This window comes from Marmota monax, unplaced genomic scaffold, assembly GCF_021218885.2.
Source record: "Marmota monax isolate L192 unplaced genomic scaffold, Marmota_monax_Labrador192_F-V1.1 WCK01_AAM20220418_F8-fsc00014, whole genome shotgun sequence".
Classification (NCBI taxonomy): domain Eukaryota; kingdom Metazoa; phylum Chordata; class Mammalia; order Rodentia; family Sciuridae; genus Marmota; species Marmota monax.
The window spans coordinates 18,779,354-18,794,210 of NW_026695222.1; the positions used below are offsets into that span (position 1 = coordinate 18,779,354).

The 14,857-nt window shown below is 36.2% G+C and overlaps 1 protein-coding gene across 5 annotated transcripts in view; it reads left to right on the forward strand.

Annotated features, from left to right (window-relative positions):
- Ralgapb (Ral GTPase activating protein non-catalytic subunit beta) overlaps positions 1-14,857 on the forward strand; it is a 104,648-nt gene that overhangs the window by 45,218 nt on the left and 44,573 nt on the right. For 3 of the 5 annotated variants that reach the window (XM_058575426.1, XM_046433127.2, XM_058575428.1), the window contains 6 exons: positions 889-1,056; positions 1,484-1,598; positions 1,965-2,112; positions 7,556-7,620; positions 8,839-8,968; positions 10,782-10,915. In XM_058575426.1, coding sequence (XP_058431409.1) covers positions 889-1,056; positions 1,484-1,598; positions 1,965-2,112; positions 7,556-7,620; positions 8,839-8,968; positions 10,782-10,915 — 760 coding nt within the window. The remainder of the gene's footprint in view (positions 1-888; positions 1,057-1,483; positions 1,599-1,964; positions 2,113-7,555; positions 7,621-8,838; positions 8,969-10,781; positions 10,916-14,857) is intronic. The other 2 variants (XM_058575427.1, XM_046433128.2) reach the window with 1 other exon arrangement.

Below are 14,857 nucleotides of genomic sequence, written 5' to 3' on the forward strand. Positions count from 1 at the left end.
GACTGCTACTCTTAGGGGCAGCTAGAAGAGAATCTTCCAAAGGAAATAGCTTTAGAGGTCAGAAGAAAAAGGAGCAATTAGGGATTGAATGATTTCAAAAGGTGGAGGAAGTGAAGACTTAAACATGTCTCCTGGATTTGGCAGTTGAGAGGCCATTGATTCCTTGCTAGTATGGTTTTATTTTGGTACTAGGGAAAGAAGTTAGATTGCACTGGCTTGAGCAAGTAGATGAGGAAGTTGTTTCCAAAGTTTTGCAGAGAAGAGGAAAATGCCTCACAGTAGTCAAAGAGTGTACTGATATAGTTGCTCTTAAATGACAAGAGATTGAGTACTTAGTGAGTTGATTAGGGCTTGGGATGGAGTAAAAGTAAGATATATTTAGGTGTATCCTAAAAGGAATCTTATTCAGAATGACCGTCATGATGAGTACAGGCTTTAATGAGGTTTCTTCTTTCATTATTCCCCTAGAAAAATGAAGGATAGGGGAATGATACAAACATATATTTACTTCCCAAGAACTATGAGAAGCTGGAATTTCACTGCCATGGAATTTGATTTAGTAATTCCACTAGTTTGTTGACACATATTTTAGTCATTTATTTTATTTTGTTTTGTTGCCTTATTTGCAAGCACCTATGACTTTGAGTTACAAGGTTTATAACTGTAAGAAGGGATAATAGATATGAATCTTTTTTTCTTCTATGGGAAAGATTATTTGGCTCTTAAGTATATGTGATTTTGAATTGTTTGTGTTCTAGTTAATACCTTTTAAAGGATAGAAATAGTAAAGAGTGGAAAAAGACTTTCAGATGATTATGTAAAAAATATTAATAATTATGAAAACCTTTGATCAGCAGTTTGTTTAAAATTTCTTTCTTGCTTCCCTAGATTTTACATGCTTTTAATTCAAGGTTTGCAGATAAATGATTATATATGCCATCCTGTCTTGGCCAGCGTTATTCTAAACTCCCCTCCTTTGTTCTGCTGTGACTTGAAAGGGATTGATGTTGTGGTTCCTTACTTTATTTCAGCTCTTGAAACCATTTTGCCTGACAGGTAAGCTGTCATTCTCTACTACTATATTAGTTGTCTGGTTTGGTGTTTCCTTCTGTTTCTTAATTTATCCTGTACAGTTATCTTCATAGTCCAAGGAGATGCTGGTCAGTTAAATGAGTATAGAGCATCAAACCCATCTCCTTCCTAGATGCTTCCAATTCTGATTTATCCATGGTCTGTTAAATCCTTTTTGGCTTGGTCTTGAAGGATCAGAGCAAACCCAGCCAGAGGTCCTATCTTTGTAGAACAGGCTTTACATTTTAAATAAAGAAATCAGCCAATCAGTTAAATTCTAGTTTAATAACTGTTTAACATAGAAGTACACATTCACACACACGATTGTGAAAAACTGGCATAATATATATTTAGCAGTTGCTAATAATGCACTTTAGTTAAAAAATGCTAATAGCTTTTTATTTTTTGGCAGAGAACTCTCAAAATTCAAAAGCTATGTAAATCCAACAGAACTAAGAAGATCCTCCATTAACATCCTACTTTCTTTGTTGCCCCTCCCTCATCATTTTGGCACAGTCAAATCTGAGGTAACATTTTATTAGAGTTTTTTATATTCTATATTGTGTTGTGTGCTGATTTAAGTCAGACTATATTTAAAAAGTGGAACAGGGGCTTTAAAAAAACAAAACAAATGCCTCAAGTTAATTCACGTAAATTACTGAAGGTATTTTGTTCTGATGTTTCTTGTGTAGGACTGCCAGCATGCTGTGGCCTACATTTCAAGTGGTTATAGGTTAATAAAATCTGACAACATCTATCAAGGGAATTATTGACAAACTTAGCACAGTGGCTAGCATTAGATTGCAAGCCTTGCTCAATGATCTTTTTGTCTTCTCTAGAAAGACATAATACATATAACAGCTGATGTTAAATATTGCTTGTTTTTTCCATAGGTGGTCCTGGAAGGAAAGTTTAGTAATGATGACAGCTCTTCTTATGATAAACCGATAACTTTTCTGTCCCTGAAGTTGAGACTTGTGAATATACTAATAGGTGCCTTGCAAACGGAAACGGACCCCAACAACACCCAAATGATACTAGGTTTGTGTTCACGTTTTTTTTTTAAAGTGCAATCCCGGGTACAGTTGATCCTAAGCACATTTAGGAAGCAGAAGTCAATGATAGGAAACTAAGCCTAATGCAGTTCTACTTATTATTCTGAATCAGAGGCAGAGTTTATTTGCTTTTTGATATAAAAATATTTAAAAAGTTTAGATGAGGGAAGGAAATCCTTTCAGTCATCTTGGTTGGTCATTTGTGCTTTGTATTTTTCTTTCTCCCTGTTTCTCTCCTTCTCTCTTTCTTCTTCTTCCTTCTTTTTTCTTCTTTCTCTTCCTCCTTCCCATTACTTACATGTGAAAAAATTCAGGGTTGGAAGCCAAGCAGAACCCTGCTGGGAAGAAATTGTGGAGTAGCTCTTGTTGGGCATCTTCCCTTTTCCCTGTTGTTTCCTGTTGTCTCTGAATTGTACTAAATCTGTCTTAGATGGCTTCACATTATTATGGCCACTGCCATGAGGATTCATATTTTAGATCCTTTTTACTTCTCCATTTGATGACTATACCCATTTCTTACCATGCCTCTGGTATTGAGAGAGAGGAACTCAAAAGGACAGAGAAGATATAATAGAGGGAAATGGGGGTCAGATTATGTCTTGAAGGTCAGGACTTACATAGGCAGAAATATGGTTTTAATTCCAAGACAGGAAATGACGTGGCCAACTCATTTTGTTGATGGCAGGAGTGGAGGGAGAGAGTACTCAGAAAATCTAGTACATTAGGCACTGAAAAGGTAGAATAAATAGGAAAGAGTCAGTCATTTTGGAAAGGAGTTGAATGACCAGAGGTTCTTACGTACCCTCTTTTTTGTTATTGTTCACAAAGTTTTAGACAGTTGGAAAAAAGGAAAGGAGAAAAATACAAAGTAAGAGAATTCTGCCACTTAAATTGTGTATTTTGCAGTTGCACATAAATTTTATCTGATAGAAAAAAATTTGAGCCAGGATGTGGGAAATACAGTGTTTATCATGCAGGGAATTGTCAGAAATAAAACAATGTATAAAATGTGTAGTCCAGTGCAAAAATGGCTATTGTTATGATTGAGCTGTGACCCTTTGGGCATTAGAAGTGGACTCTGCCTTGGGCCATTAGGAACACTCTGAATAGACTGCCCAGTACTTATTCTTATCCTAGACCATTCTGATACCATCATTCTCCTCTAGCTAGACATAAACAATGGTCACATAAAACCAACATTCATCTTAGTTCCTTGTCCTCCTTAGTACCATTGATCTTTCCTCTTTCCCTAATTCCAACCATTTTCCTATGATTATATTCTGGATTTTTTTTTTTTTTTTAAGTACTGGGAATTGAAGCCAGGGGTGCTCTACCATTGTGTTATAACCTCAGGCCTTTTTAATTTATTTTGAGACAGGGTCATGCTAAGTTGCTTAGGCTTGGGATCCTCCTGAGAGGTAACAGCTTCCCAAATCACTAGGATTACAGATTGTGCCACCACCGTGTCTGCCATGATCCTATTCTAGATCTTACATCATTGAAAACTAAATCATTGCTTTCTTGATTTCAAATGTTCCATTTCTTATTGCCCTCTATCCTTTCATTTTGTGCACTTTACTCAAACACTGGCAATTTTCTCTCACAGGGATTAGCAAACTACAGCTCATGGGCCAAATCTGGGCTGCTGTTTTTTTAAAATTTATTCTAATTTGTTATATATGAAAGCAGAATGCATTACATATAGAGCACAATTTTTCATATCTCTGGTTGTACACAAAGTAGAGTCACAATATTCGTGTCTTCATACATGTACTTAGGGTAATGATGTCCATGTCATTCTACTGTCTTCTCTACCCCCACGCCCCTCCCACCCCTTTGCCCTATATAGAGTTCATCTAATCCTCCCATGCTCCCCCACCAACCCCATTATGAATCAGTATCCTTATATCAGAGAAAACATTCGGCATTTGTTTTTTTGCGATTGGCTAACTTCACTTAGCATAATATTGTTCAACTCCATCCATTTACCTGAAAATGCCATAATTTTATTCTCTTTTAATGCTGAGTAATATTTCATTGTGTATATATAACACATTTTCTTTATCCACTCATCTATTGAGGGGCATCTAAGGGCATCACAGTTTAGCTATTGTGAATTGACTGCTATAAACATTGATGTGGCTATGTCACTGTAGTATGCTGTTTTTAAGTTCTTTGGGTATAGACTGAGGAGTGGGATAGCTGGGTCAAATGGTGGTTCCATTCCCAGTTTCCCAAGGATTCTCCATACTGCTTTCCATATTGGCTACACCAATTTGCAGTCCCACCAGCAATGTATGAGTGTGCCTTCTTCCCCTGCATCCTCGCCAACACTTATTGTTGTTTATATTCTTAATAGCTGCCATTCTGACTAGAGTGAGATGAAATCTTAGAATAGTTTTGATTTGCATTTCTCTAATTGCTCGAGAAGTTGAACATTTTTTTCATATATTTGTTGATTGATTGTATAACATCTTCTGAGAATTGTCTGTTCAGTTCCCTGGCCCATTTATTGATTGGGTTCTTTGTTGTTGTTTTTTTTTGGTGTTAAGATTTTTGAGTTCTTTATATATCCTAGAGATTAGTGCTCTATCTGATGTGTATGTGGTAAAAATTTGCTCCCAAAATGTAGGCTTGGGCTGCTATTTTTGTAGTAGAGTTTATTGGAACACAGTAGTACTTGTTTTGTCTGTGGCTGCTTTTGTGATACAATAGGAAAATTGAATGATTGTAACAGAGACTATATGGTACACAGTCTGAAATATTTACTTCCTAGCCTTTTATGGAAAGGGCATGCCACCTCCTGCTTCAGCCTTTAATCCATTGGCCCTTCTCTTTTCCACTGTCTCTCACTTCACCTCTTTCCTCCTTGCCCAGCTTAGATTCCATGTCCCTTAACATTTATAAACTTCAACTCTGCTTAACTGCCTGTTTATTTCACATTAGTACCTTAGTGGTTGAACAGTCCTAGAGGAAAATAATCAGAATAGGGCTTTCTGACTAGCCTTCTCAGATTTATGACTATAAATCTCAGGTAGCTCTTAACTTTGATAGTTTTACCACATTTCCTGAGTAAATTCACTTTTCTATTTGTCTCACCTCATCTCCAGTCTTTTGCTTATTTCTTACACTTAGCTAATGACCTTGCTGCTTATTTCAGCAAAAATGCATTGGATGAGAATTTGCTCAAGCTGGATGTAGTGGCGTATGCATGTATAGGAAGCTAAGGCAGGAAAGTAGTAAGTTCAAGGCCAGTTCTAACTTAGTGAGACCCTGTTTCAAATAAGAGAGAGAATTATCTCATATTCATTATTTCTACCAACTACCTGCAACATATCCAAAATTTATTCTTTGTTTTTTCATTACAAATACTTGAGTTCTGTTATGTTTTATGTGCCGTGCACCATCCTTGACTCTGGGATCCAGCAGGGAACAAAATAAACAAAAATCATTCTAGTGAGGACAAGGAGCAAAAATAAATAAGATCGTGTATTACGTGGGAAGGGAAAACATAGTAGCGAATGGAGATTGAGAAGGGCAGTTGTGTGTGAGTGCCACATGGCAGATCAGAGGGGGCTGTTCAGTTAGAGATAGAGTGTCATGCAGATACCTGGGATGAAGAGGATGCCAAACAGAGGGAAAAGCAGTGGCAAACAATCTGGAAGCAGCCTGTGTTTGAGCCAAGTGAGGATGCCAGTGTAGCCATAGTGAAGAGAGCAAAGGCGCAGGTAGTAGGGATATAGACAGACATAGCTTCAGTTTGCTGGAATGTCGCTTCACTTGTGTCCTAAATGCTGCTCTCACCTTCTCAAGGCTACTCTCAAGTGCTACTACTCTCACCTTCTTTCCTATCTGATCAGTTTCTCCCCTTTCACTAGATTATTTATAGTGGCATACAAATATGCCCTGTTATTATCTCCCTGGATGCCTTACCTCTTCTAGCTGTTCCCCCATTCTCTTCTACCTTTGAAATCAAAACTGGTTTTCTGTACCCAATTTTCTTGGCCTCTCATGTTTTTTGTTTAGATCACTATGGTAAGGCTTTTGTCCCGACGATTCCTCTGAATCGATTTATATCAAAGTTCGCAAAGATCTCCATCTTGCCAGAATTGATGATCAAGTTGCTGTCATAATCTTACCAGCACTTGGCTTGATTGACCACTGTCTCCTTCTAGTAACACTTTTTTCTTGTAACCCCTATCATATCATACTAACCTGGTTTTAATTTTATCTTTATATTTAATTTTATCTTCCTTCTCTGTGTCCTTTGCTAGCTCTTTTTCTACTACCAGTGAACTAAGTTGGAAACCCTAAAGCTCTGTCCTTGCCCCTCTTATTCTAGGTGGTCTCATTAATCCTATAGCTTCAAATATCTCATATCTCATATATATATATATATGATATATGATATATATATCACTATCACATACACACACACACACACACGCACACACGCACACATTCTTCAGCCTAAATATATCCTTTCAATTCAGTATGTTCCTAGCTGCCTCCTTAACATCAGCACCTATATATCTGAAAGATAGGCAACTCGGGCCTATCTTGCCTACCTCTCACATCTTTGCCCTAAATCTGTTCCTCACCAGTCTGCTTACTCATTTTAGTAAATGACTTCCTCTGTTATACCTAATTACTCAATTAAGACTCGCCTGTCTTTAATTTTTCACTTTTCCTCATTACTACACATCTAGGTCTTCTTCTGTCCATACTATTTTCAAAATACATCCCAATCAATCTTACCATCTCACTCCTAGAAACTGTAACTGAGCTTATCATATTTTAATTACATAATTTAATTATCAGAGCCTTCTGCCTGGTCTCTCTGCTTCCTTTCATGTCCTGCTAGATGTATCTTCGCCACTGAATCTGGAATCATTGTTCTAAAGGATAAGCTAGATAAGGCCAGTCTCCGTGCCACTGGCTGCCCATTACACTTAGAGTAAACTCTAAGTTTCTTACCCATCTACAGAAACCTATATTTAAAAACCACAACCTGGTTTTAAAAATATTCCATATTCATTGTAATGTCATGTGTAGCTAATAAAAAAAAGATTTAAAAAATTCCATATTTTTCTTAGTTTGTATTACCCTTGAAGATGGTAATTGAGATGCTAGCACCTGCCCTTTCATGACAGTTATAAAACATCTGACAGTAGGCATGTCTTTATACAAAGAAAAGTTTTGATTTTTGAATTAATTTTAGAAAAAAAAGGATTTTAAAACTTTGGGGGCAAATCAGAATTGGGTGATTTCTTCTTATCTTTACTGACCAGTCAACAGATTTATTAGTAATTTTTGAAGAAGTTTAGGAAGTGCAGCCAAAATCATGTTCTTATCTCTGCTCTTAATCATATGAGCCATTTTAGTGTTCTTATCACCTATTTTATATAAAATACTTTTTTCTATTGCAGGGGCAATGTTAAATATTGTTCAAGATTCTGCACTCTTAGAAGCCATTGGTTGCCAAATGGAGATGGTAAGAAATACACAACATGTAATATATATTTTTTTACAACATGTAATCTTATCAGAGATGATTAACTTCTGATTTTCTCTAAATTACCTTCCAGAATATCTGTCCTTGTAATTTTAAAGGTATTTTGTTTGTAAATGCAGCTCATTGAGTTAGAAAGATCATATTTTAAAATATCATATATTTTTATGTTTTCTTACCTCTTGGTCTGTCATTCTGCATGACAGAAACTCCAGCTAAATCTAGTTTTTATTCCTGGAAAGTACCTATTTAAAGCTCTTACTTGTTTTGCTATTGTGATTAAGCAGCTTAAATAATCTAGGAAAGGCCTCCTACTCCATAATTTTTGCTATCCCTAATTGACCTAAATGTAAGAACTATTTATTTATTTATTTATGTCTTTTACTTTTTTCATTTTTAAAAATTTTAATTGTGTAAGAACTGTTTATAATCTCTTTATAGTTCCTGCGGATCAAAGTTTACAGGTCCCCCAGAGTACTAATGTTTTAAATCAAAAAAACTTCCCGGAGATTTTCAGTACCTCTTGTTTCCCTCTTCAAATTGTATGATCCTTATACTGGAATAGAGGCTGGGGAGTAGAGGAATTAATAGAGTATACTGGGGTGAGCTGGGTGGATATAGGCAGATGATCAAATTATTATCAGGGAAATTACATTCATGTCTCAGTAGATGTTTAATAATAATTTACTGACCCAGTAGTAAAATATGAAAAAAATTTACTTATTTGGATATAATGAATTATATTTGTATGGGAAAAAGTGAAGGAAATCTATTATTTTTGGTTTATAATATAATTTGAAAGTTGCTGCTCTTTGCTCAAGTGTTGTTTTGTTTGTTTTAAGATTGTATTCCTATTTTGAAGTTTTGCTTGGGAGGCATGTAGAGTGTTATCTTTAAGGACCTAAAGTCATTAGCTAGCAAGGTCTAGTGAAGATGAAAAAGGTCTAAGACTGGCCCTTTGTAAACAGCAGCGAAAAAGCATTTCTGTCAAACTGAATGCTGTCAAGCTGTCAAACCCTTCATACTCTTTAGCAGATGGTGTCTGTGCAGAAATGCCACAGCAGTTTTAATTCCCTCATCATTTGTGCTGTTTGTTGTCACATTCCATTTTATCAATAGAGTTTTTAATAATTAATCTCTTTTTATACCTGTAAACTCTGATGGAATCCCCAAATACTTGACTGATGTTCATTTGACTAGGGTGGTGGAGAAAATAACCTGAAGAGTCATAGTCGCACTAATAGTGGTATTAGTTCAGCAAGTGGTGGAAGCACAGAGCCCACAACTCCTGACAGTGAGAGACCTGCTCAAGCTCTCCTGAGGGATTATGGTAAGCTATTTTGTTTTTTAGTCGGAATTTTACAGAATTTCTTTAATTCTTAGATTTATTTAAGAAAAACTAAAACAAAATTTAAATATTCAGATTTTTAAAACAAACAACTAAAATATAAAATGTTATGTACATAAGTATAAGAAAGAGGATACTAGTCTAAAAAACAAATAACTTATACAGCTTTTAGTGGTTGTATTCGGAGTAGTTCATTAGATTTCATAGACGATTATAATGCGTGATCGGGATTCTGTCCATGTGCTGGTGATACAGGGTCAAGATATGGGCCCTGCCTGAGATCTCACATGCTAATGGCAGAGATGTCTAGTCCATCTGTTACTGCAGTGTGGTAAGGGAAGTGATGGAGCATGCAGTAGTGGGAAAACTTACGTACCCTATTATATCCTGTACCCTAGTTTAAGTACATTGGTCACAAATTTTAAGCAAGGGTAAGGAAACATTTTTGCCTTTCCAAATTCTACATTTGCCAGCAGAGCATCCTATTTTTTCCATGTCCTTTATCTTGGCAGTTACTTTATAGATTCAGTGAATTTGTGGTATATAACTTTATGGTTCTACACACAAATACTAACAGTGTATTGAATCTGTGAGTGTTCATCCAACAAGATTAGGATTATATTTAGTTTCTTGGATGTGAGTTTAGTTTTATAATCATCTGGAAAATTCATGAGCTAGAGTCATGAGTTCATGGGACATGTTTCTGTGATTTGTTTACAATAAGTATCCTTGAGCATGTCAGATACATAAAGTCATTATTTGGATATTCAGTACAATCAAATATTATATTTATAAGAAAGTTATTTAAATTTTTACCTTATTCATTGTGTATGTAGATCTAGGTATACTCTACGTTGAAATTTTGTTTATTTTTCATGCTTTCTAAAAATAACTTAAAAGATATTTTTGCTTTACTGCATGTGTTCTAATATAAATGTTTGAAGTGATTATTGTTTGTTTCAGCATTTTGAACTGGTGTTAGTGATCTCTGCTTGTAATGTCATAAAATATTTTTACTAAGAAATCCGGATTTGTGTTAGTGTCGCATGAATGTCTCTCTTTAATGATCATTCCTTTTTCTGTTGTCACTGCCCTCTTTCTGATAGGATCGACAGGTATAATGTCCCTAAAGCTTCCTTTGTAAATTCAATTTAATTTGTCCTAATTTTAATTTCTCCTAAGGTACTATTAGCTAAGTAGTAATTACTTTTAAATATAAAATTGGAAGCCAAATGTAGTGGCTTGATTATTTAATTTTTTTAGAAGTATTAAAGTAGTCTTAGAGAGTTAAATGTTAAAGTGGGTTTGAAAAGGCATTGCATGTGATTTTTGATTGTTTGAACCCTGCAAGAAATTTTAACAGATGCCTTACAGTATTTTCCAGCATCTGAGGGGGCTATAAAAGTTGAATGTTTCCTGTAAAATTCCAAGAAAATACTTGATGGCCTTTTCATTATTATTTTTGAAAATGTAATACTCTATGTGTTGTTAATTTAGAAATTTTAAGACTTAACATTTTATAAGATGATACTGACACTGTCAGGTCCCATGATTGTCTGTGTGAAAGTTTGTGGGCTGGGACTAGAAACTGCCCTGACCCAGCTTGTGTGCCCTGTGCACTGTCTGTCAGGCGTGGAGCTCAGGCCAGCGGGGTGGGGAACATAGCGCTATGTGGGTGCCCATCGTGCTCACTGTGACTGCTGTGGTCTGTGCCTGGTGGAATGCTGTGCTTCTCGTTACTAATGCTTAGTTGTTTTCCCTCCCTGTGGGATGTGGCATTGGGGTTATATCCTAGCTCTTAATACAGATTCAGCTGCTGGGCTCCTGATTCGCAGCATTCATCTCGTCACCCAAAGACTCAATTCCCAGTGGCGGCAAGACATGAGCATATCACTGGCAGCTCTAGAGCTCCTCTCTGGCCTGGCAAAGGTGAGGAGGATAGTCCTTTTATTTTAGCCCAGCAATCTTGGGTCCTGGCTCTTTTTTTCTGTATCTTTGACCCCTCTGATGTGGGTATTGCAGTGTTGGACATACTCAAACATAATTTATATCCAAAGTTTGCAACACTGAACCTCCAAGTGAAATTTTCAAAATGAACTGTACTTTAAAACAATATTCAAAGAATGTATTTCTGTTAAATTATAGAAAGCATTTAAATATTTGCTATTTATTTATTTGTTCATAATAATAGGATGGCTTGGTTTTATAAAGAGTGATTATCCAAAAGTATGCCAGTTGGGATCATCTGTGACTACTGTCTTCCATTTATTAGAGATAAGTGAAAATCAACTACATGTTCAAATTTCTTTCACAGTTATTTGGTTTTGTGGAATCTTAGCGCTGGGTGACCAATCCCACTTCTCTAAGTTTTTTTTTTTTTTTTTTTTTTGAATTGATATTCACTAACATAAAATTGACCATTTTAAAGGGAACAGTTCAGCAGCTGATAGTACATTTAGAGTGTTGTGCAACCAATACCTGTAGTTCCAAATTGTTTTCATTGCTCCAAAAGAAAACTCTTTACCTTGCAAGTGGTTGCTTTCTTGTCCTTCTGACCATCCTGACAACCACCAATCTGCATTTTTATCTCTATGTATCTACCTTTTGTAAACATTTCATATAAATGAAAGTTTATAATATACGACCTTTCATGTTGGCCTTTTCACTTAACATAATTTTTTGAGTCTCATTCCTCTTGTAGTGTCTACCAGAAATTCATTTCTTCTATGGTCAAATAATACTGTGCTAAGTGTATATACCACAGTTTGTTTATCCATTCATCAGTTGATGGATATTTGGGCTATTTGTGTCTTTAAACTAACGTCAGTAGTACTGCTGTGAACATGTGTCTACATGTATTTGCTTGAATAACAATTTTCATTTCTTTGGAGTATACACTGAAGAGTAAAACTGCTGGGCATATGGTAATTCTGTGTTTTAACTTTTTGGCCAACTGCCATATTGTTTTCCACACCTCCTAAATTACATCCCCACTGGCAGAGTACAGCGGTTCCAATTTATTCATATCCTTACGAGTATCTAAATGAAATGGGCAAGATTATCTTGCATCTAAGATCTGGTGTTGTGAGAATTAAATGAGAGGAACTATATAAAGTACTTTGAGAGCAAAAGCCGATATGCAGCTTTTGTCATTAAAGTCTTCGTTTTACAGATGTGGAACAGGTGATCAGAGGGTGTGATTTATAAACCATGAGAGAAAATAGGCAATTTACAAGAAAACCTAATATGTTCTCACCACCACTTAGAGTTTACATAACAGTTTTATGAGGAGCAGTTGTTGATACAAAAAGTAAGAACAACCATTCATGAGACATGCAGAACTGAACTATCTGAGAGCAGATACTGTTTCTTGTGACCTTTGGTGTACTTTCAGTAGTAAGAAATAATTAGCCTTAGATGGAGCACTGCTCCAAATCTATCTACCAAATTATAAAGGGCTAACAGTACCAATTTCATGATTTAAAGTACAGTAAAGCTAGTAATCCAAACATTTTGGTGTTGGAATAGGTTGAACCAATCAATAGAGAATTCAAAAGTACACTCACACTAAGTGGTCATCTAATTTTCATAACCAAGGTGTAAAGGTAATTCAAAGGAAAAGAATAGTAATAGTCTTTTAAACCATTGGTACTGGAATAATTATTCATCTAAAAAAAAAAACACCCTTGTTTGTGTATGTATATGTGTGTATGTGTGAGATGCTGGGGATTGAACACGGGACAGCTCTACCATTGAGCTTCACTCCCAACCTTTTTTAATTTTGAGACAGGGTCTCTCTAAGTTCTTCAGGCTAGTCTTGAATTTGCAATCCTCCTGCCTTAGTAACCTAAGTCATTGGCTCATCTGCAAAAAAAAAAAAAAAAAAAAAAAAAAAAAATCCTTGTTTTATAACTTATACTTTGTGCAAAGGTTAACTCAAAATGAATTTTAAACCTACGTGTAAAGCCTAAAGTCTGAAATTTCTAGAAGAAAACATAGAAGTTCCTTGGGTTATACAAACATTTCTTATATATTACACTATTGAAGGAAAAAAAACTGATAAATTAGGCTTCATCAAAATTTGAAAACTACTGTTCTTCTAAAATACTTCAGATAACAGGTCATAGAGTGGAAGAAAATCTTTACAAAGCTCATGTTTAATGATGGATTTATATCCAGATTACATAAAGAACTCTCAAAACTCAATAATAGCCTTTCCTTTTGACGGTTTGTGACAACAATGTGATGGTGCAAATTTCCAAGAAGAGGAAATTGTCATATGATGGTGTATCTTCACAGCTGAGTTGAATGAGTTTCTCACTAGAAGTTTACTGAAGATGGCTATTCTGCAGTGAGGTCCAAGTGATCAACCAGTACAGCAATTATTATCTTAGCTTCTAGGATGCAAACCGTTCTTATGAGAAGGAAACCGTTCTTGCAAATTGACAAATGTAATTCAGAAGAGATTTGGCTTCCCTGAGGGCAAGTAAAACTTTTTGCTGTAAGGGTAGCCTGCTAGAGTCTGTGTTACAAAGTTGTAGAAGGGTTCACCATGTAGACCTACTGCAGGTCCTTGTGAAGAATGAGTCAAGGGCAACAAGGTCATAGTTTAGGGCAGCTTGCTCCTTTTTTTTTTTTTTAGTTGTTTCTTTGGTACAAGAGATTGAACCCAAGGGCATTTAGCCACTGAGCTACATCCTCAGCCCTTTTTATTTTGAGACAGGATCTTGCTAAATTACTTAGGACCTAATGAAGTTACTAAGGCTGGCTCTGAACTTACAATTCTCCTGCTTCAGCCTCCTGAGTTGCTGGGATTAGAGGTGAGCTCCACTGTGCCCAACTCATGTCAGGGCAACTTTTAAGGATGAACTGAATCCATGAACTTTGTGGATCGTCCATTTAGGGGCCCTTATTAACTGCTATGTTAGTCAGCTTTTTGTAGCTGTGACCAAGATCTGACAAGAACAACTTAGAGGAAGAAAAGTTTATTTTGGCTCATGGTTTTAGAGGTTCAGTCCATGGTCAGTCAACTCCATAGTCTGGAACTGAAGTACAGCAGAACCTCATGGCAGAAGGATATAGTGGAAGAAAACTGCTCATATATGACAACCAGGAAGTATGCGCGCACGCACACACAGACACAGACACACACACACACAGAATGCAAGTTGTCAGGGATAGTATAATTCCCAAGAACACACTCCCAGTGACCTACCTCCTCTATCTGCCTACAGTTACCACCTATTAATTAATTCAAATTTTTAATCCAGGAAATGGATTGGGTAGACTATGTTAAATTCTTATAACCCAATTATCTCACCACTGAGCATCTGTGTATTGTGTTACACATAAGCTTTTGGAGGACTCCTAATATCCAAACCATACCAGCAGCTATGTTGGTACTTACGCTTACTGGGTGCTGTTCAGATAGGGTGTGCTCGGCATTAAAGTGAAGGTCATGCTGTGCTGGGACCAAGCAGTAGATTGTCAGTAAGAAGCCCCTGTCTGATTGACCACTAAACATCGTGGACCTGAAAGATGAGATGCACTCGACCACCTCATCTTTGGATGGGAGGTTAGGAAGCTAGAGCCATCTGCTATGCCCCAGCCACCGCAGAAGAGGGTCTCCTTGGCAGCTGGATCTGGAGTTTGGATATTACTTCAAAAAGACCTTAATAAAACCTTTTAAAAAGACAAGACAACACCAAGAAAACTCAGTCAATAATAAAACAAGCAACTCAGTTAAATTAGAATAGACATTGTACTAAAGAAGATATGCAAATAAGCCTATGAGAAGATGTTTAGTATTATTAGGGAAATACAAATAAAACCACAGTAAGTTACCATTACAGACCTATTTGTATGGCAAAC